This window comes from Lepidochelys kempii, chromosome 27 (assembly GCF_965140285.1).
Source record: "Lepidochelys kempii isolate rLepKem1 chromosome 27, rLepKem1.hap1, whole genome shotgun sequence".
Classification (NCBI taxonomy): Eukaryota; Metazoa; Chordata; order Testudines; family Cheloniidae; genus Lepidochelys; species Lepidochelys kempii.
The window spans coordinates 14,221,058-14,242,307 of record NC_136406.1 but is presented as its reverse complement, the minus strand read 5'-3'; the positions used below and the strand labels follow the sequence as shown (position 1 = coordinate 14,242,307).

The 21,250-nt window shown below is 53.1% G+C and overlaps 1 protein-coding gene across 4 annotated transcripts in view; it reads right to left on the bottom strand.

Annotated features, from left to right (window-relative positions):
- Positions 1-2,459: 2,459 nt before the first annotated feature.
- Positions 2,460-21,250, bottom strand: part of MLLT6 (MLLT6, PHD finger containing) — a 68,522-nt gene continuing 49,731 nt past the window's right edge. For 3 of the 4 annotated variants that reach the window (XM_073326421.2, XM_073326420.2, XM_073326423.2), the window contains exons 11-20: positions 18,797-18,981; positions 17,845-17,962; positions 13,533-13,599; positions 12,909-13,051; positions 12,254-12,442; positions 11,928-12,016; positions 11,019-11,377; positions 10,193-10,301; positions 7,396-7,776; positions 2,460-5,811 (exon numbers count right to left, since the gene is read on the bottom strand). In XM_073326421.2, the coding sequence (XP_073182522.1) occupies positions 5,767-5,811; positions 7,396-7,776; positions 10,193-10,301; positions 11,019-11,377; positions 11,928-12,016; positions 12,254-12,442; positions 12,909-13,051; positions 13,533-13,599; positions 17,845-17,962; positions 18,797-18,981 (1,685 nt within the window). In that variant the 3' untranslated portion in view covers positions 2,460-5,766. The remainder of the gene's footprint in view (positions 5,812-7,395; positions 7,777-10,192; positions 10,302-11,018; positions 11,378-11,927; positions 12,017-12,253; positions 12,443-12,908; positions 13,052-13,532; positions 13,600-17,844; positions 17,963-18,796; positions 18,982-21,250) is intronic. The other variant, XM_073326422.2, reaches the window with a different exon arrangement.

Genomic DNA, 21,250 nt, shown 5'->3' with positions numbered 1-21,250 from the left:
AATGGGAAGGGAAAATCTGGGAGGAACAATCCCAGGAGAAACAAACTATCCATTTCCGAGGCCTTGGCTACAGACAGCTGAATTAGTTAAACTGGAGCAAGAACCCTCATGGATGCCCTCATATTGCTTTAAAACTGGTTGTATGGGTTGAGCTTGCCTCTGTAAATTTACATGTGCAAGCTAAATAGATGTAAGACAGGTGTGAACTTCTGTAAGAGTGTTCCCAAACAAAAAGGTTTCAGAGTAGCAGTCGTGTTAGTCTGTATTCACAAAAAGAAAAGGAGGACTTGTGGCACCTTAGTACTCCTTTTCTTTTCACAAACAAAAAGACACCCATTTTACAACATCGGTATAAGATCAGTTAAATTGGTTCAACTTTGTGTCTAAAGTAGACCTACTCCTAATTTAAACTGAAATAAGAGTGTCCACACAGCATTTGGCACCAGTTTAACTAAATCAGTTTAAAAATCAGAATATGTCTACACGAGAAACACCACTCTGGCACAGTTGCTTCCCTGAAATCTAGACACTCACTACATCAATGGAAGGTGCTCTTCCATCACTGTCATAAACCCACCAGTGGGGGACATAGGTCGATGGAAGAATTCTTCCATTGACCAAGAGGTGTCTACACTGGGGCTTAGGTCGGCTTAACTACGTCAAAAAGGGTGTGACATTTTTCACAGCCCTGACTGATGTAGTTTGGCCAGCCTAACTTTGCAGTGTAGATCGGGCGCCCAGTTCTGTGTGTGGTTAAAGCTTTATGGCAAAACACATTCGGAGTTAAGATGGTGGATTCGATGGGTGAGCATGAAAAGTGGTGATAGAGGATGGGTGTGGGTGTGCAAAAGAAGAAAGTAGGAAAACTCTGGGGATAAGAGGACAGATGACATAGTGGCTAGGACTAAGGAAAACAAGGTCCAGTTCCCTGCTCTCACATATGCTCTGTGAATCCTTGGGCAAGTCCTTTGGCCCAGATCCTCTAGGGTATTTAGGCACCAGATTAGTACCAGGGAAGGATGAACGGTGTGGAGACCACAAGTGTTTGGGTCCAAACTATCCTCCCACTGGAGTGTGTCTAAGTCCGGAGGTTTGTCCTGTTCAGACACAGGGCTGGATACGCATGGGCTCAGCCCCCACCCTCAGCACCAGATTTCCTAAGATGACCAACCCTTTCAGAGGCACCTAAATAAGCAGCCAGAGCTCAAGAGAGTGCAGCATCTGGCGTGCAGGGCTCTTTGGAACAATAGGGCCATTTGTTTCACTGCCTAATTGGAAGTGGACCCCTTTGGAAAACCAGGCATAAGGGCCAGAGATGGAAACAAGAGTTTGGTTTCAGGCCCATCCCATCTGGTTACAAAGACATCTCAAGCCCAGGTAGATATTGCTCTTTCTTCTGTGGGGATTGGGTCCACCAGCATTGGACCCGGAAGGGGGCCATGCCCCCCACTTTTTAACAAAAGAAACGTAAGCGCAGAATTCATGTCCCCCACAGATTCCCCCTCCCCTCGCAGAATAATAGATTCTGCTGGGGGGGCGCTGTGCAATTACACCTTTTGCCCACCAGGGGCTGCTGTGGCACCAGAAGAGAAGGCAGCAGGCTCACTGCAGGAGCAGCCAGCTGTGGAGAGGGAGGGGGCACTTTGATTTGCCCCCCACCCCATAGGTTCCGGTGCCCTTGATTGGGTCAGAGCTCAGGCTGTCTCCCTCCCCAGCCAGGTGTCAGGTTAAGCCCACAATCTCAGGACCACATGACTAAGCTGCTAGGGGACAATGCTCTTCCCCTCACCCCTCTTCAGTTAAGTAGGCCGAAGCTTTCCCAAGAATGCATACTAATTTTGGGTGCTTCCATTTTGGGGCTCCCAAGGTTAAGACACCTCAGATCCGATTCTCCCGAGGATGCCAAGAAGCCACAGCTCCCCATCACTTCACCTGGAGCTGCACGGGTGCAGAGTGCCTGTGAAAACCAGGCCCAAGGCAGCTCAGAGCTCAGCACCCAGCTAGCCCCAATAAAGGCCTCGCTCCCAGAAACGTCCCATATTCAGGACAGCGCTTAAGCAGGTGTTCAAGTCCCACTGTAGTCAACGGGACTTCAACACCTCTGCTTGAAGTTAAGAATGTGTCCAGGTGCCATCCTGCAGAGGGATGGACTTAAGCATATGCCTAGAGCTTTCTTTAAGCAGGGCTCTAAGACACATTGTAAAGCAATGCAAAAGACTCCCCCTGATTTCAACAGGCTTTGGATCACGTCCCCAAAGACCCCATTCATCACTTGAAAAATTCATCCTTAGCTTTTTGGTCATACTTTATAGTAAGGTTTCATTTATCAATAGTTCGTAAGCGGTGTGATAAGGATGAATAGTATGTCTTAGAAAGGGTTATAAACACATCAGTAGAAGATGCTACAGATGGTCAGAAGCAAGCTATTAACTCACTGGACTCTAAAAAAACCCTTAACAATTGATTAACCCATTTATTAAAACATCTATAGACATGGAACCTTAAAATAAATTAGGAGCAACATCTTTCCCTTTTACACGGATGATTCAGACACTGTCGGTAGCTTTAACGGAAACTAAGATATTTTTATCCAACACACAACCCACTTCCTTAGTTAAAATCTGAAACCCTAAATGTATCAAAAAGGTCTTCAATATGAATATTAATATTATTTATTATAATAAAGAACAGTCAAGCAGCGTGAAAAAAATATATCTTAGCTACATTACCTTAAATTGCCAAAAATATACACATTTTTTCTCTTTTATTTAATAAAAAAAAAAGACACATGCAACATACTAAATGTGACATTAGCATTAAAACGGGTAAAGAACTGTGTACCCCAGTGCAACCGAAACAGATAATCTTTAGCTTTTATATTTTTTTCTCCTCTTCCTCTTTTTCACACAGAGACAAAGTTTAATGTCAGCCTTCTAAAAGTGGCCCCTTAACTCATCCTAATCTCTTGACAGGACTGGGCAAGGAGCATACTTTAAAGGGACCAGGTGCTTTTGGAAGAAGCCAGAGAAATCTTTTCTTTAAGTGCTATCTGTCTCTTCCTTCCTCTTATCCTCAACTTTTCCCGTCTGATCTACGAAGCTGCCTTAGAGCTAAGAGTCTTGGTATGTCAACAAATAAATATGTGTCAAATGCACACAGGGGTAGCTAGGAATCCACCGAACCAGGCCTTGAATGGAACCAGCACCAATGGAGACACTGATTGGGAAACAGACTCCTTGGATTCGCTGTCATTTGTCGTGGAGAATGAACTCGTTGCATTGTGAGTCGAACTGGCTGGAATGAAAAAGGGGCCAGGAAGTGAAACGCTCCCCCCACTGTGTTAATGAATTGTTGTCCTAACAGGGGCGTAGATGGCAACCCGGATCTGGAGCTCTACAGTAAAGGAACAAACCAACCCAAGACAGCTGCTGGCAGAATATTTCGGGGTCAGCTTTTAGCACAGCCACCCTCTGAAATTGCAATTCTGCTCGTGCAGCTTTTCATGGATGGAATCTCACAGGCCCTCTCAGATTCTCACACGCACACGCCAGGTCGGCATCAGACCAGCCAATTTGCATGTGGAAACATGGCACCCTGTATCACTGTTCCACTCGGGGGAGTGCTTGCAGGAGGGAGCCCCCTGCTTGCAGAGGGGAAAAAAATTACGCATCAAAAAGTGCAGGCTCAGAATCGTGCAACTCAGGGTTAGGGGCAAACAAAAAACACCATCAGGCGAGAGGAAAACGGAATTCAACGTCCCAGTCTGTGACATGTGCCAGGCTGATGGAAGTTTGGCACATCTTGATTCTTAACTCACTGGGGAGGCGGCTGGGGAGAGAAGGAACATTCACTCGAATCGCATTTTGCAGCCTCTCCTATTGGTATTGCAGAGACCATAAGGACGAGAGCAAAACCACTTTTTCCCCCATTTTCACTTTTATAGCTGCCATCTCCATCTTTCCAGTAGCTTCTTCTTGTTTTTAAACAATAGCTTAAAAAAAAAAAAATAGCTTTCCGAACAGAGAGCATTGTTCTGCCCGGTTCACAGAACAGAAAGCAAGACCCCAGCGGGGCGCTCTCTGCTGTTAGTTCTGCTCAACCACTGGGGCAACGATCTTTAAAATCACATCAAAGAAAAAATGTGTAATGGGCTTAATAGATGGAGTCGAATGGTGATGAGCTTTTCCACTGATATCAGCACAGACCCACCGCTGACAAATTTGAATAGTGCAAACCAGACAAGGCGGTGGGGGTGTGCTGAAAATCATTTGTATTCGGTAAGGTCTGAAAACTTTTTTAAGACCCTCAGTATTTCCAGTCGCTGGAGTCTTGACCCCCCCGCCTCCCCAAGAGATCCGGATTTAACCAGCGGAGGGGGAATTCCAACGTTTGACGCCGATTCCCCCTCCCCGCACTGTCCTTCAAAAAACAACAACCCTGCATTGTCCAACCTTAGAGGAAGCAGGTTTCTTTGCCACAGGACCAGGTCTCAAGGTGGAGTTAACACCAGACAGTGTGAAGCAATGAGGTTATCCAATGCCCTAGGCTGGGAAGACTGGCTGCATTTCCAGGGCTTGGGCTATCTAGTGCCAGCGACGGGGAGAAAGTTCTCTGCCAGACTAGCCACATTCGGGAGGTGGGTAAGGAAGCAAAAGTAAGAGATTTCAGACCCTCCCTCCCTCTGTCTCCTTGGTGCTGTTTTAGCCCCGTGAAAAGACGGCCTGGTTATAACACACTCCCTGCGGCGGGGCAGACGGTTGGCGGTACTGGAGTTAGCCCTTTTCAAGTGGTAATGCTGGGCCTGTAGATCTTGGAAGGAGAGAACAACAGAGAGTGCGAGAGGGAGGAGTGTGCTTCTCACGTGGAAGGGACAGCACCCATCTGACCAACCGGCGTCTGCCCTGCCACTGGCGTAGAGGTCCCAGTAGTGTCTTTAAGGTTAATCTTCAGCAGAGTAACTCACCACAGTGGCTGGGGTAAGAAGAAGGTGGCATTCACCCCTGATGTCCAATCCCCTTCCACAGCTCTGCCATCCATGTCTTCCCAAGCTGGATTTGGATCTGGTGGGGTGGCCGTGCGTGGTGGTTCCCGACGGCAGATCATCTCCTTGAGGGGTCACAAGGCGACAGGTAGGAAGGAAGTCCCTGCTGTAGGTTTTTGGCAGGGTTTTCACAGCTCATATTCCTCTTAGTTTCCGCATGTGATGGAACAGAATCTTGTCTTCCCCCCCCTCCCACCCATGGCCCTGCCCCACTTTCCCAGACGAGCCATATCTGGCATCCCCCTGGAGGGTGCTGCAAGCTGTCTGAATGCTGTGCAGAAAACAAGCAGAGATGACCCTTCAACCACAGCCTTGGCCTAGGATACTCTGTGGTCTTGGGTTAGGGCCCCATCCCGGAGGCCTCACACATGTGCACACTCATACACTCACACGCACTGGAGAAGAGGCCGGAAGGTGTCAGAGCACAGGCAAACTCTCACCCTCTGCTTAGCAAGGAGAAATGTAACTTTGCTTCGTGCAAGTGTGCCATGGATCAAACCGGTAGAGACCTCCCCGTGCCCCATCTCTCCTCTCAGAAGGGCACGCGATACCAGGTCTTGGCCGGAGACACGTTGTCTTCTAAAGCACCACCTGGCACTTCCCATGGCCGGGAAGACCTTCTCAGAAGCCTTGTGCTCATTGCTCTAAAGTATCCAAATCTGTGACCACGGAGAGCCACGTTCCTGTAGCAGAGAGGAGCTGGCCGCTGGTCTGGGTGGGGAGGCTTAGCCCTTGTCCTGGGTGACAGCAGCTCCCTTTTCACTCATGATCTTTAAAAAAAGACGCAGAGAAGAGAGTCATCAGACAGGCAGCAACCCACAAGTGAGTAGAAACGAGAAAGCCCTGCCATGTGGCCGGCCTGCCCCTGCTGGGGCAAGCAGCCTGAATGAGGACTGCCCGCTTCCCCCCAAGGCTGAGATCAGCAGGGACACACGATTTGGAGACCTCCCTGCTCCCAGTTTCAACAGACTCCTTGACTCTGGCATTTCCTCCCCAGAGCTTCACCGGGCTGGGCCTTCTAGGCCCTGTCTACAGGGCAAGAGATGGCGAGTTTGACGGGGCTTTGTCATAGCAGTTCACATCATTCTGGCCTCTCAAATCTGGGGTCCTGCCACTGACAGCAGCCAATACCCTCCTGCTTTCTCTGTGCCCCTGACTGCGTGTGTATCCCCTCTTGAGCCCTGCCGGTCAAGAAAGCAATCCCCCTTGTACTTTACCATGTGAAGCCAATAAACTCAGAGCCTGGGAACAGAGGCAAATTAGCCACTGGGCCAATGGGGCCCGTGCCCAGGGGCCCCAGCCAATTGGGTGACCCTGCACCCTGATCCGCTCCTCCCGGGCAGGCGGAGGAAGGCAAGCCCTTACACCCTGCCCCCTAGCAGGAATGACTGGGGGGCTGGGGGGGGACTTCAGGCGGAAGGCGTGGGGAGGAGCCCCCACTTGCTCTGGCCCAGGGCCACACAAAATCATCATCCACCTCTGCCTGGGGAGGGGCGTTGCCCCTTCGAGATGTCATGAGTAAGGCTACGTTTTAGTCACAGGTATTTTTAGTAAAAGTCGTGGACAGGTCCTGGGCAGTAAACAAAAATTCACGGCCTGTGACCTGTCCATGACTTTTACTATATACCCCTAACAAAAACTTGGGGGGGGGGCCATGGGTGCTCTGGGGGGTTAGTCGGGGGGGCACCGCGGGTGCTGGAGGAGGTGGCCCAGGACCCCCCTGGTGCTGGGAGGGGGAGGGTTGGCGGGGCTAGCAGGGGCTCCCGAGCCGGCTGTGCATGTGAGGAGCTGCAGGGCCATGCCAGTGGGAGCCGGGGAGCACCGCACCCCGAGGTAAGTGCCCCCCCCAACCCCCTGCCCCTAGCCCTGAGCCCCCTCCCACACACCCAAACTGGTGCTGGTGCAGAAGTCGCAGAGGTCACAGAAAGTCACTGAATCCGTGACTTCCATGACAGACTCGCAGCCTTAATCATGAGCAGATCCGGGCGCTGCCATGCCTGCTTCTGCAGCTGGCCTGGCATGTGCGTGGGTGGGCATCTGTGGGTGCACCTTTGCACACCCCAGCGCCCTGTCTTGACCCCACTGATGTCAGTGGGGGTAGGATCAGGCCCACCTGGCTGGCTAATGAGGGAGGCGGATGAGCCAGAGAGGCAGCCTAGTCTCGTGGGTAGGGCACGGATGCGTTCTCTAATCCTGGGCAAGGCGCTGCCTCTCTCTCTGCCTCAGTTTCCCCTGTTTAGACTGCAAGCTCATTGGGGCAGGGATTTGTCTCTTACTCCACACCTGTACACAGCCTAGCACAGGGGGGCCTTGATTTCAGCTGGGCGTTACCGTAATACTCCTAATTTACGCACCGTTCCTTTCTGGGCACTGCTGTCCGCCTGCAGGTTGAGGAAGGGGTTGGTTTGTGTGGAAAGGACCGGTGGGACTCCCGCCCCTGAAGCCATCAAACTATTCCCCGGAGCACTCAAGGGCGGGGCTGTCGGGGTCCCCATCAGGCTGTTGCCGGGATTGAGCTGCTGGGGGGACATGGACGCCAGGAGGGAGCTGCCGCTGGGAGGGGGCGGGGCGGCGGAGGTCATCAGGGCGGTGGCGCTCGAGTGGAGGAGGGGCGTGGAGGTGGCCGTCAGCAGATTGGTGATGGGCAGCTGGGAGGTGCCCGTCATCTGAAGCCGCTGCAGCTCCCTCTTCTGCTGGATTTGCTGCATCATCTGGAACACCAAGGCCTGCTGCTCCTGGAGACGGGGAGAGAGAGTCAGGCTGGATAAAGGGACAGAGCACGTGGGAGGCTTTGCATGCATGTACCTGCATGGATGCAGAGACACAGACTCACACCTGATTCACTAACACAGCATGCCCCTCTGCCCCTCTCAGCTCTTATCCCATGCCTCCTCCCTGGTCTTGCAGTGTTATGTTGTATCCACTAGGTTAATCACAACCAGCTGGCACATTTTTAAGCACAACATATCCCTGTCCACACTGGGTGGCTAAGTCGTGTTTAACATCTTGTGTTTGTGATCATGTTTTCTAACATAATCCATTTTCCTAGAGTAGATATGGTCCTGGGGTTGCAGTGTGCTTGGTATCCTTCCTGACCTCTTCAGTCATCACCAGGCACCCTGAAGCATGAGATTGGATGACTCCTATTTTAGGATTCTTACAAACATGTTGGCCCACAAATGTATCCAGCCCCCTTTCAATCTATCTGCAGTATTTAATCTGATGTCCAGCAGCTTGTGGAATTAATTGCTTTGAATTCTCAGACTGGCTTTCAATTCCCCTCCCTCTGCGGAAACCGACCTTGTTATATTTAATCCCCTCTGGTGGAATTAATTACTCCAGGTGAGCTGAATCCTGGAAGGATGGAAGGGACCTGGAGCTGGCAGAGATGTGCTCCAATCAAATTAAACCACTTTAGCTTCCATGGAAACCATCGACCAGCAGAATACACCCGTGGAGCTAACTACTCGTTCACACACACAAAGGGAGCAAGAGGATGACATGGTGACATCAGCTAGTGTAGAAGAGAATCCCCTTGAAAAATATTGTTCTGATTATAAATAGTTTAACCTGGAAACCTGCATGTATAATGTAAGACTGACACCTAATGGGTGAGATTCTAGGTTGATGTAAAGCTGCATAGCTCCATTGACTTAAATGGAATTATGCGATTTATACCAACTGGGGATCTGGTCCAAGATATTTTACACACTCACGGAGCCTGATTGTTACACTGGTTTAACCCAGGATTAACTCTACTGAAGTTTCATAAGTGTACATGAAATAGGAACCAGATTAATTATTTCCAGCACACGAGGATAGGTTTGTTTGTTGTTTATATGAGTACCAGTGAAATGTGGGGCCCAGCTTAGCATTGACGTGAACGGGGCTGTAAGTTACACACCATCTGCCCAGAGAAACAAGTGAAAATAGGGACGCCATACAATTCATGCTCCTTTTTGAACACCCCTGGATGCCAAATTGATGCAATGCACGGCAAAGCAAATGAGACAAGATTGTAAGATAAACAGTCTTCCCCCTCTCCCCTACAAGGCCAGATCTCATTTACACCAGTGTAGATCAGAGCAATTCCCCAGAGAAGTCAGTGGACTTCAACTTGTTTAAGTGAGAGGAGAATCAGGCCCTTGTTAGGCACTGCCTTTCCCGCTTCACCAACTTTCCAGGCTTGGCGTGTAAATTGCACTGGTTCTGCCCACCTACCAAATGCCAAGTCTGTGCGAGCTGCGTTGCTTTTCCGTTCACGGCACGTGGATGCCTCATGTTCCTGCTGACGGCTCCCTGGGGCCTGATCAGCACATCTACACTGCAATCCGAGCCGTGACTGCAGCATAGGTAAACATACTTGAGCGACCTGTACCTGAGTGATTGTCACTGCTCCCAATAGCAGTGTAGATGTGGTGACACAGGTTAGCAATGCAAGCACGCACCCTGGGTTCTGGTCTGGTTTCCACAACATCCGTTGAAATCCACACAGCCGCATCTACACTGCTATTTTCAACCGTGCTTGTGTGGGTCTGCCTACCCGAGTGGCAACCAGACCTCAAACTGCAGGGCAAATGTAACACCGACAGACCCTGGTCGTCAGCAGGCGGGATTGAACCTGGGACCTCTGAAGCTTAGTGCATGAGCTAAAAGCCACGTGGCCCTTAGCTAAGGCTGTAGCAGACTCATTAATCTCTATGTGGTCTCGGTGCCACTAGAGAGGACAGAGCACCACACCCAGGAGGTGTGTGCGTTACACAAAACATTGCCTAACTGGCTCCGGTTTAACTAAGGTGTGAACGTAAGCCGAGTGACTGAAAGCGGTGGAACTTCGTGTGCGACTGGAAATCAGTTTAAACGAACCCAAAAGTAAGCCAAAATGAGCGTGTCCACACAGGGGTTGCACTGGTTTAAGAACTAATTTTAGGGCCGACCTCTGCAGCGTTGGTCCCAGTTTAAGGACATGGGTAGAGAAGCCCACAGTTAAACTGGTGCAACTTGTGCATGTAGACGAGATATTTAGCAAACATAGCGACGGATGCATCCGGTCTTGGCCAGTCTCTCTTCACTGGACTAAATCTTCCCCAGTCCAAACTTCAGGCCAGGCCCTTGCTGGAGGGGGCAGAGACCCGGCACAGGGACACTTACCGGATTAAGCGGCTGGGATGTGAGCAGCTGCTGCAGCTGCTGCAGCTGGTGTTCATGCTGGTGCAGAACATGCCGCTGCTGCTCCGTCAGGGGGCTCAGGCCTGGCACGCTGCAGGGAAGACCGGAAGTTAGCATAGCCTGCTGCCCCGCAGGGGTATTTCCGCCCAAGCCCAGCCCCGAGGAGAGCAGCAGTCTCAGAGGGGAAGCCCTGCCACAGACTATGAGCCAGGCTCCTCAGTAAGGATACACGACTGAAGTCATTTGAGCTGAGCTTCCCTTACGGGTCAAACTCAGCTGCCTCTATGGGAGACAGTGCGGTCCAGTGGGCAGGATGCTAGCTCTGCCACTGACCACTTGTGTGACCTTGGGCAAGTCACCTGCCTGCTCTGTGCCTCAGTTTCCCCTCCCACCCTTAGTCTGTTTCTATTGCAAGTTCTTCAGGACAGGGACTGTCTCTCTCACTAGGTGCACACATGTCATTAAGCACAGTGCCTCACACAAGCAATAACTGTCATACTTGTGCTGGGATGCATTGTCACATCTTGCTTGGGGCATGCTTTGGGGAGTTCATGCACACATAGGGGTTTGTGTGGTCTGGGATGTACATGTTTAGTTTGCCGTGGCCGTGCCTAATTTTGGGAGCATGCCTGTGTTCGTTTGCACAGAGGGAACTAGCCTGACACAAGGCTGGAGTTCTGGAGGAAAGAGGAAACGAAGGGCCGGGGGTTGTAGCCCCACAGGGAGACAGCGGCTGTGCCGGGGGGGGTCGGAGATGCAGGGATGACTGTGCAGCTCCCCCTCGGGATACCTGGGGGGCCCCTCTCACCTGCTCAGGCTGGTGGAGAGCTGCAGGGCGGGCGGCCCGCTCGCCTGCGTCAGAGGGTTCTGCGGCTGGGTGGCCGGAGCTCCGTTCAGATTCCCCAGCATCCCATTGAGGGGCACCTGCTGGCCTCCCGCCAGGTTCCCCAGCAGGCCATCCACCCCGGGCCCCGTGGGCAGGCCGTGACTGGCTGCCGCACTTCCCCCCAGCGAGCCGGCTGTCGCCCTGGCCAGGCCATTGACCTGCTGCTGCACCCCGGAAAGGGGCAGCGAGGTCGGGCTCTGCTGCAGCAGCGGCAGGGGAGGAGGGGTGCTGTGGAAGGAGAGGGACGAGCTGCTTCTGCTGGGGCAGCCCGAGTGTGGATCCTGGGAGGGAGAAGCAGAGAAACAGAGAGAGGGTGAGAACTGAACCTCGGGTGCTGTTATTTGGCCACTCAGCCCCCTGCCCTGCAGCTGGGGCGTGTGCCCAGCCAGGGGCAGGAATGCTGCGTGTGGGGTGAGGCTGCCGGGCTCTCACATGCCTGGCTGGAAGCTGACACCCAAATGCCCGGTCTCTAGGGACGCAGAGTAAATCACCAGCGTTCTCACTTCCCTTTGTACAGCACCTAGCACATACCCACCACCACGGCCCTCCACGCCCTGGGTGGGGGTGGATGCACCCCGGAGATGAGCCGGCAAAGCTTAAGGAGCCCCCTGTTGCCAGTCCTGGCCTCGACTTCCCTGACTCCATCTGCAGAAATCCAGCTCCTTAGATCACAGAACACCCAGGGCGGCGGGTAGGGGCTGGTTTCACCTTGCCGGACCCTCCCGTTCAGTCCAGGGGATCTGGCCACCGCTGTGTGCTGCTGCTGGGATGCAGCGATACCATATGGGGGAGTCCCTGGGCCCCACTGCAGGGTCTCGGCGGCCACAGTACCTCGGAGGAGGTGGAGAGGGAGTTCTCCATCCCAAAGCTGTTCTTGCAGGGGGAGCTCTTGTTGATGCTCAGGGAGTCGCTGTTGCACACTGCAGGAAAGAAGAGGGAGTCGGGGTGGAGCCCAGCATCACCATGGTGACACAGAGGGACAGCACGTGCAGCCAATGGCTGGACCCGGCGTGGTTTTCTGCACCATGATAAAAATCCCTCAAACCTCCTCCCCCCGGCCCAGAGAGCCCCTGTGTGGCAGGCTCCTGGGGTGGCGGGACCATTAGGAGTGGGCGCAGGGGTCTCCCTCCCGTCGCCAGGGCGAGGCAGCCCCTCACCATTGGCAGGCAGGATGTACTGGGCGTGGCTGGAAGGGCCGTTGCTGGTGGTCACCACTGGGAAGGGGACAGAGAGCTGGACGTTGAGGAGCTGCAGCCGCTCCTTCTTAGCCGTCAGGGTCATGATCTGCTCCTGCAGCCGCTGGTTCTCCTTCTGCAGGGAGTGCAGGGCCTTGAGCATTTCTACAACTGCGGGAAACGAAAGGGGGGAAGGGGGACGGGGAGGGGGGGCAGAGAGAGGAGGGGGGCAGTGGAAGAGGGAAAGGAAGGGAGGAGGGGTGGGAAGGAGAAGAGGGGGCACGTGGGGGTGACACAGTTAGAGCATCTACTGTGCAGGGACAGGGGCGTACCAGTCCCCCCTGTCCTTTCCACTTCGGCACGGGTTAGCACGGAACTCCCCTCCCCACCCTGGGAGGGGCTGTATCTGCACTCCTCGCTCCCCAGCCCCTGCCCCCTACCAGGAGGGGCTGTCTCAGCACTTCTCTACCCACCCTGCAGAGCCCTCCCCCGTCTGCGGCCTCCCCCACTCTTACCCCCAAACAGAGGGGAAGAAGCCCACCCCTGTGCCAGGCACAGCTGGCCATGAAGCTGGTGGCAGGTCCCTGGGGGACCCAGCCCCATAGGGGTCCCCCAGCCCTCTCCCCTCCCGGCTCACTATTTACGCCGGCTTCCCCGTTGCCTTGCTTCTCCAGGAGCTGCTCGATGTTGGGGGTGGCCTGCGGGACGTTCTCCAGCTGCCCACTGCTGCTACAGGACACAGTCTGGTCGAAGAGGGTGGGGAGGCTGCTGATGGGGGACCTGGGGAGTGGCCCCGGGAGAAGGGCTGTCAGAAGATGGACTCGGATCCTTCACCCCTCTCTAGTCCACACTGGGAGGGGCTGTCTCTGCACCTCCCCCCAACCCGGAGACCCTCTGCCCCACACTGGGAAACCCTGCCTCTGCACCTCCCTCCCCACCCAAGCCCCTCTCCCCTGCCCTGCACTGGAAGTGACTGTCTCTACATCCCTCTTACCAGCCCTGCTCTGGGAGGGTCGGTCTCTGCCCCTCTCACATCCCCCTTCCCAAGCCCTTCTGCCCCACACTGGGAGGGGATGTCTCTGCACCGCTCCACTCCTTCCTAGCCCTCCCCACTTCTGCTCCAGACTGGGAAGTGGCTGCCTCCCTTCCCCTCACCGTGTTCCTCAGTTTCTCCTCACCCGCTGGTATTGCCTATAGCTCACCCTACACACAGATGGTGCCCCCCCCCCCCAGTGTCGGAGGACAGGCGAAAGGTACTCACATGGAGGAGAGGCTTTCCTGCGGGGAGGTCCCTCGGCAGCCAAAACTGCAGTCTTCCAGGTCGGGCTCTGGAAGGGGAAACAGAGGCAGATAAAAGCATTTCCCCTCTGCCTCTGCCTATTATTAGTCGGGGCCAAAGGGCTGCAAGGGCCACAGCCTCCACTAGGTGGCAGCACAGAGCAGTTCCTCCCCACTGTCCTTATGTAACAGCTTCCCTGTGCACCCAGGCGCCCCCGGAATCACTGCCCCCCTTCACGCCTCTGGGTGAGGGAAGGGGGGTGGGGCGGTTCAGGGAGCTGAGAGGAAGGAGAGCGGTTAGGGCGCTGACCTGAGATGTCAGAGAGCCCCGACTCGCCATGTGACGTCGCCCAAGTCTCAGTTTCCCATCTGTACAATGGGGAGAATAGTCCTGCCCTGCCCCCCCCACCCCCCGAGGGGAGTTGGGAGGGTAAATACGTTTGGAGATTGTGATGTGCTCAGATGTTATAAGTACCTAGGAGAGATGGGGCTCTTGGACATATTCTAAGATGGAGCCACCCCCTTTCTGAGCTGGACGAAGCATTGCGCATTATACCCCAAAGGTCACTGCCCAGGAACACGACCCCTCCCTAGGAACAGGTGTGAGCAGGGCGCTCAGATATGACAGAGAAGAGCCTAGATAGACTAGATAGGATGGATCTAGCCAGCATGGATCATAGCACCTGTTCTGGGGCAGATTGTTATTATTTACTATGATAAGCCAGCAAGGCCCTCATGGCCCAACCAGTATCAGGTATCCCAATGTCCTAGGTGCTGTCCAAACAGAGAGCAAATGGCCGCCCCTTACAGTCTACTGCCTTGGTTGCTAAGGTCTCTCTCCAACAGTCTCATGGACTTTAAGGCCAGAAGGGACCATTGCGATCATCTAGTCTGACCTCCTGCACGTCGCAGGTCACAGACCTTCACCCACCTGCTTCTGTACTAGACCCCTGACCTCTGGCTGAGTTACTGAAGTCCTCAAATCATGATTTAAAGATGTCAAGTCACAGAGAGTCCGCCATTTACACTAGTTTAAACCTACAAGTGACTCAAGCCCCATGCTGCAGAGGAAGGGGAAAACCCTCCCCGGGGTCTCTGCCTATCTGACCTGGGGGAAATTCCTTCCCCACTCCAAGTATGGTGATCAGTTAGTCCTTGAACACGTGGGCAAGACCCACCAGCCAGACACCCGGGAAAGAACTTTCTGTAGTAACTCAGAGACCACACTGTCTCTTTAGACCTCAACCTTTCTGGGAGGGACGCGTGGCCTAGAATGGACAGCTCTGAGAGTCAGGATTCCTGGGTTCCATTCCCAGCTCTGCTGGTGGCTTGCCTGGGAACAGCCAACAACCTTGATCTGGAAAATGGGGGGTGATCGTTTCCCCCCACAAGGCTTGTGAGAATTAATTCATTGTGTGCAACCGCCATGACAGACAGAGCTCGGACAGGTGCTACAAGAGCATGACACACTCAGAATTCTTTACCCACTCCAGGCTGAGTTTTACAGAGGCCAGGGCCAGATTTCCAAGGGCCCAGCTCCCCTTTAGGCACATAATAAATGGCCAGATTTTCACGACAGCTCAGCACGCAACCCTCCGGGCTCCTTGGGGAATCTGGCCTCAACTGTGGATGCTAAGCGTGTTTGAAAATTCTAGGCTGTGTGGGTGTGGTGTCCCCAGCCCCCCGATATTTCCAAATAAAAAAGCAGAGTGTGATCATCAGCCAGGCGCTTTCTCTTCCCCACCCCCATGTCTGCCACTCAGCCGGCATATGTCCCCCATCACTCTGCTATGTGTCAGATGCTGTGAGCGCCAGCCTGTGCCAGCTGGTCTCCTTGTGTCTCCTCCTCATCGCAGGAGCATTTATTACATGCAAGGATCCGGGACTTTCCTGTGGGAAGCACTGCAGGGTGGCAGGGGCATCGTGATTTATGGTGTAATGCCCCAAGCTGGTAGGCAGCAGCCCTGTGGAGTCTCCTTCAAGAGACCCCACCTGGAACAGAAGGTAGAATGGCAGTCCCACCTTCCCATCCAGATAGGAGTTTTCGACTGTCAGTCAAATTCAACTGGCTCCTCCTCTTTGGGGAGACGTAGCCATTTTCTGAAGGTCACTCTAGGACATAAAGACATTCGAGCTACCAGAGAGGGACCCCTGGCTGCAAGACTGAAGAGGAGGTTCGGGAACAGCTGCAGCAAAAGGCTGCAGTTGGGTTTAACTCATCCCCAGAATGCAGCATCAGGAGGAAGGGTGGCCCAGTGGTCAGGGTGCTAGCCAGAGACCTGGGTTCAATTCCCTCCTCTGCTAAAAGCCTCCAGCGTGACTTCACAAATGATTTAGTGTCTCCGTGCCTTGGTGCCCCAGCTGTAAGAGGAGGCTAGTAGCAGGGCCCTACCTCACAGGATAAATAGATGAACAATTCCCAGGTGCTCAAATACAACAAACAAATGCCTAAGACAGATCAGGAGGAGATAGGGACAAAGAGATCACAAAAGGTGACAAGCAAGAGGTCCCCTGTGGCAGCTGCTCTAAGAGGAAGGTTTTAGGGCTCTGTGTCTGAAGAAACAGCTCTGGGATCGTGCCAAGATCCTGATGAAGCAAGAAGAGCAATGTTGGAAGTTGACATTAAGAGTAGATTTTAAACAGAACTCAGGATATCAGAGGACCAAGCTGTTTTCAAAATCTAGCCCTAAGTGACTTGTCCAGGTCTCCCGGTCCCAGCCATAAGACTATCCCTGCAAGTGAACTCTTCTCCTTCATCCTTCCCCACCTGGCCAAGGAACGGCAGAAGGGAGTGCTTCCTCCATCCCCCATCATGTTAAGAGGAAACACACCTTCCTGAACCATCCTTTTCTCCCATACCAACTCTAGACAGGCGCTTCGCAGGAGGAAGGGTTGTTGCATCAGGGCCTTTAACTCTTGAGTTAACGTCAGCTCCGTTGTGACGCTCTTCATACAATCAGAGTACATTCAGCCGTGGAGCCAGAGGGGTAATTTCCAGCCCAGATAGACATACCTGTGCTAGCATGCTAAAAATAGCAGCAAAAGAGCTGCCCCAAGTATGTACCTAGGTTTCAGATGGGATGGCACATGGGTAGCCAGCCCATCTCACTGCCCGTGCAGTTGCGGCTACATGGCTATTTTCAATCAGAACTGGTGTGGGTATGAGAACTAGTGTGACCATATGAGCTGGAAATTACACCCCAGCTCCACCCCAGCTCCAGGACAGACAAACAGCTCCCAAGGCACATGGACCCCCACCCCATGGCATGCACATATATGATATACCTTCTCCATGGGCTTACAAGTATGGAAACACAGGAGTAAACGTTCGTACGTGTTCCTCATGCAGGCATGCGCGCTCACACAGACAAACTGACATGCTGCACATACGAGAGGCCCAATTTTCAAAAGCGCTCAGGGCCAGATTTTCAAGGGATCAGCATTGGCAATGGGGCTCAGACCCCAGCAACTCCCCACTGTGACACTTACTGCTAGATATTCCCAAGAGTTCAGCATCCAACGTACTGAGCTCCTGAAAATTCTGGCTAGAGGAGCATGAGAAATAAGATAGTCACAACAACCAAAGGCAAAATGCTGGAAATCAGGAGTGTGCAAGGCCTTTTTTGTGCATTTTGTTGCAAACTAAAAGATGGGCCCGCTTGGTTAGAAACATTCACTGCAATGCAGGAGGTTTCCCCCTCATGAGCAAGGCCCTTTTCCAAAGCAAATGAGCCGGTTTTGCAGGGGGCAAATGAACCATTCCAAAGTCAAATTCAGTGCCAGAATACTTGCAGTGTGAACATAGCTGGTTTTGTTGCATTTCATGGTGAAACCAGAGTCGAAGGGGTACGAAATCACCCCAAAAGAAAAGCTGAGCATTTGTAGTGCAAAATTTTGTGCCAACTGTTCCAAAAAATGTTTACTACATTTGCGCAGCTCAAGTGTGTAAAATAATGAAATCTCAAAATGGTCACATTTTTGCACCATTCTAGTACACACCCAGAGACAGTCTCCCACAGACAATCCAGCATGTGTGCTCTCATCACGGGACTAACCCCCCCCCCGCTTGCTAGCTTCCCAGCCAAGTGCTCTGCTAATGGAGACATAGCAGGAGCTGACAAAGACGCCACTGATCTCAACAGTTCATACTTCCCAGCACACCCCCTTGGCTTTCAAGCTTTTGGGGTGGGGAGACAGTAGGGGAAGCGGAGCTCAAACTGTGGACCTGGTTGTCTCAATTCTTCCGGGGAAATTCTTTCTGAGTTTTGAATGCACACACCTTCCGATTCACGTACCTGCCCGGCTGCTTTCAGACTGGTCCAAGAGAGGGTTCATAGACAAGCCAGAGGTCAGGGGGCTTCCAAAAATGTGCGAGGAAGGGAGGCTAAAGGTGGGTCCTGCCAGCGAGAACACCTGCAGGTGGGACATTAGCAAGAGAGACAGGAAACTGGCTGAACAGCCTGGGGAACCCGACGCTGCGTTCGCACGCCTCCTCTGAACTTCCAAATGGGTCCCAGCCAACAGGGGAAGTATTAAAAAAGAAAGGCAGGGAGCACTGGGAAATTCACAAGAGAGCCCGCTCTTGATTGATCTTCCCAATCCAAGCGGTTCAGATGAGCAGCTGAACAGCGGGGTGGTTTCTGAACTTAGAAAAGCAATCCCTTTGGTTAACACATCAGACAGAATTCCTGGCTAAGACTTGCTCTTTGTCTTAGGTACTTATATGGTCCCCATGACCATAGCATCTGTAGTACCATGAACTAACATTTTTATCCTCAGGCAGTGCAGGGCTATTAGCCACATTTTACAGATGGGGAAACTGAGGCACCGAGTGGCTAAGGGAGTTAACCAAAGTCACACAGGGAGCCTGGCAGAGCACTGGGGCTCCCAAGCGCCAGGCTAGCCTCCTAACCAGGGGATCATCCTTCTTCTGATCCCGGGTGGTCTGTGAAAGATGAGGAAGGCCACCAGCAGCGCTCCACTGAACTGAATCCCCGAGTCAGTGGGTGCTGGCAAGACGGAGCTCAGGGAGCAGCGGTGCAGGAAGTGAGGTCTCCTGCATGCTCCTGTCCATCTGGTTGTGGAGCAACAGAGGTCCCTCCTCAGTACTGCTCCTAAGTGGGGAACACCCCCCCTCCTCACCAGGCTACACTGCACTGCTAGGCTACTGGGCCAGCCCAAATCACCTCCTGAATTATAACTCCCCCCTCCCTCTCCAGCCACATGCTCCTGTCCCAGCAGTCTTACCTGGGTGGTGGACACCGTGGAAGAGGAGGAGGCCGGGATGGTGCTAGCAAAAGGGGAGCGGTTGAGCTGTGGGAGCGAGGAGGTGCCTTGGTGCGCGAGGAGGCTGGAGGAGAGGGGGGTGCTGCACACAGCCCGGAGCACCCCGCCCCCGTGGGAAATGGGGTCCTTGTTACTGGTGTAGATCCCTGCATGGAAAACAGAAGGGGGTGGAGCAGTAAGAATTCTCTGCTCAGCATTCAGAGCTGCATGGGGATTAAGGCCAGAAGAAACCACTACAACTTCTAATCTGACCTCCTGCCTAGCACAGGCCAGAGAACTTCCCCCAGTTTGCCCTGTACTGAGCCCCATAACTTGTGCTGGGCTAAAGCATCTTCCAGAGAGGCACCCGGTCCTGCTCTGAAGGCCATTAAGAGATGGAGAACCCACCACTTCCCTTGGGCGTTTGTTCCGATGGTCAATCACCCACAATGTGAAAAATCTGCGCCTTGTTTCTACTTCAAATTTCTCTGGCTTTCACTTCCAGCCATTTGTTCTCATTTGGACTTTCTCCCCTAGATTAAAGATCCTTTTAATACCTGGTCATTTCTCCCTAGGAAGGAATGTATACACCACAATCAAGTCACCCTTTGATCTTCTTTTTGATGAGCTAAATAGACTAAATTCTCCCAACGCAGTGATCTATGACTGCGTGCCACCAGAAGAAAGACAGTCAGGGGGCTGGTAGGTTTTTGCAGGCAGCTTAGATTAGAATTCTTCCTGCCCCAAATCAAGTGGGGGATAAGCAAAACAGCCTTGTCCAGGGACTTAGAACCCCTTCTTCATTGGGGCCTAAAGTTTTTGTGTGTCCACTGATTTTGGGTACCTCCATTTTGGGGACCCCTCTGAAGTGTGATTTTTCAAAGGGGGCCAAGCAACCTTGGTGCTTGTGGATTCATCTGGAACTCTGGGGATGCAGCGCCCCCTCAAAACCAGGCTGGAGGTGTCTCCAGCTGGGCTCCCCAAAACCTGAGGCACCCAGTAAAGAGTGAACACTCGAAAATTGAGGCCCTAGAGTGCCCCCTGCTGCCTGAGACCAGATGCACTGAACATCTCGTTTACTGTCTTGGATTATCTAGAATGGAAGGGAGGGGAGACCTTCCAGGTCATGGTCATATAAGGCCAGCCTTGGCATCTCCAGCCCCAGATTGCCATGAGCACAGGTGCCCCTTCAGCCCTGGCACACAGAGCGAATGGTGGTGGAGCTCAGTCTTTCCACCTGAGGATGCCAAAATCTTTTGCAGCCTCATGGTGCTCCCATTCTACAGACACAGAAACCGAGGCACGAAGCATCTTGCCCAAAGGCCTGGGATGGCGAATAGAACCCAGGAGCCCAGATTCCCCATCTCCTACTCTCGACACGTGACTGCATTCCCATGGAGAGAAGCCGACATGCGCCACGGTTGACGCCCAGCAGCAAGGTGCGGTGAGGCTGGATAAATGAGGTAGGAAGGTGAGGAAATGACTGTCAAGGGAGGGGTTCCTTTTGCGGCAACCAGCAGCCCCCAGGGCTCGGATTCTGGCCAACATCTTTTTCCAGGAGGAGGAGAAGGAGGTTGGAGAATGAGCAAATGGGAGAAGGGAGCCTGGCAGCCATCCCCAAGCTCTGAACCGTCTCTTTGTTGTTCCCCGGGGATGGGGGAAGAGGAGAAATTTTGCCCAAGGTTATGACTATGGAGGTTGCATCAATTCCGGAGAGCTCCTCCCCGGACTACATCCCCAATTCACCTCCCCACCACAAACTCTCTCAGGCAGCCCAGACAGGATGGGCCACTGCTCCCAGGCACATGTAACAAAGTCCCCCCTCACCCCCCACCCCAATTTGACCTAAATAGGAGCATCTGCAAACAGCCCACAATAGACTGACTCGGCTGCCAGAAGTGTCAAGTCTCAGAAGCAGGCTTAAGTGCTAGGCCCCTCCTCCTGCTCCCTTGCCTTAACCCTTTCCTGCCACAGCTCAGCAACGCTGCCCTCCATTCTGGCAAGGAGGGTTGTAGGGTTGGGCAAGGCGCCTCAAAAGATTTTGTCCACACATTTTTAACAATACCAATCTACCCCTTGTGTGGGCTCAGTGGGCCTGGTTAGTCATGTCGGTGAGTGAGAGGACTGGTTAGCCAGATTATACTAGTTAGGCACGTTTATGCCAGTATTTCCATAAGGGAAGGCGAATAAGCCAAACCTTTATATCAGTATAAATGCATCCAGGCTGCTGTAGCGTTTCAGTGTAGATACTTACTACAGTGACGGAAGGGGTTCTACCGTCGCTGTGGTGAATCCATCGCCCTGAGAGGTGGTAGCTAGGTCAATGAAAGAACTTTCCTGCCAATCTAGCGCTGTCTACATGGGACTTCCGTCTGTGTAACTACACCACTCACCGTGTGCGGGTTTTTCACATTCCGGAGCGACGTAGCTGGGTTG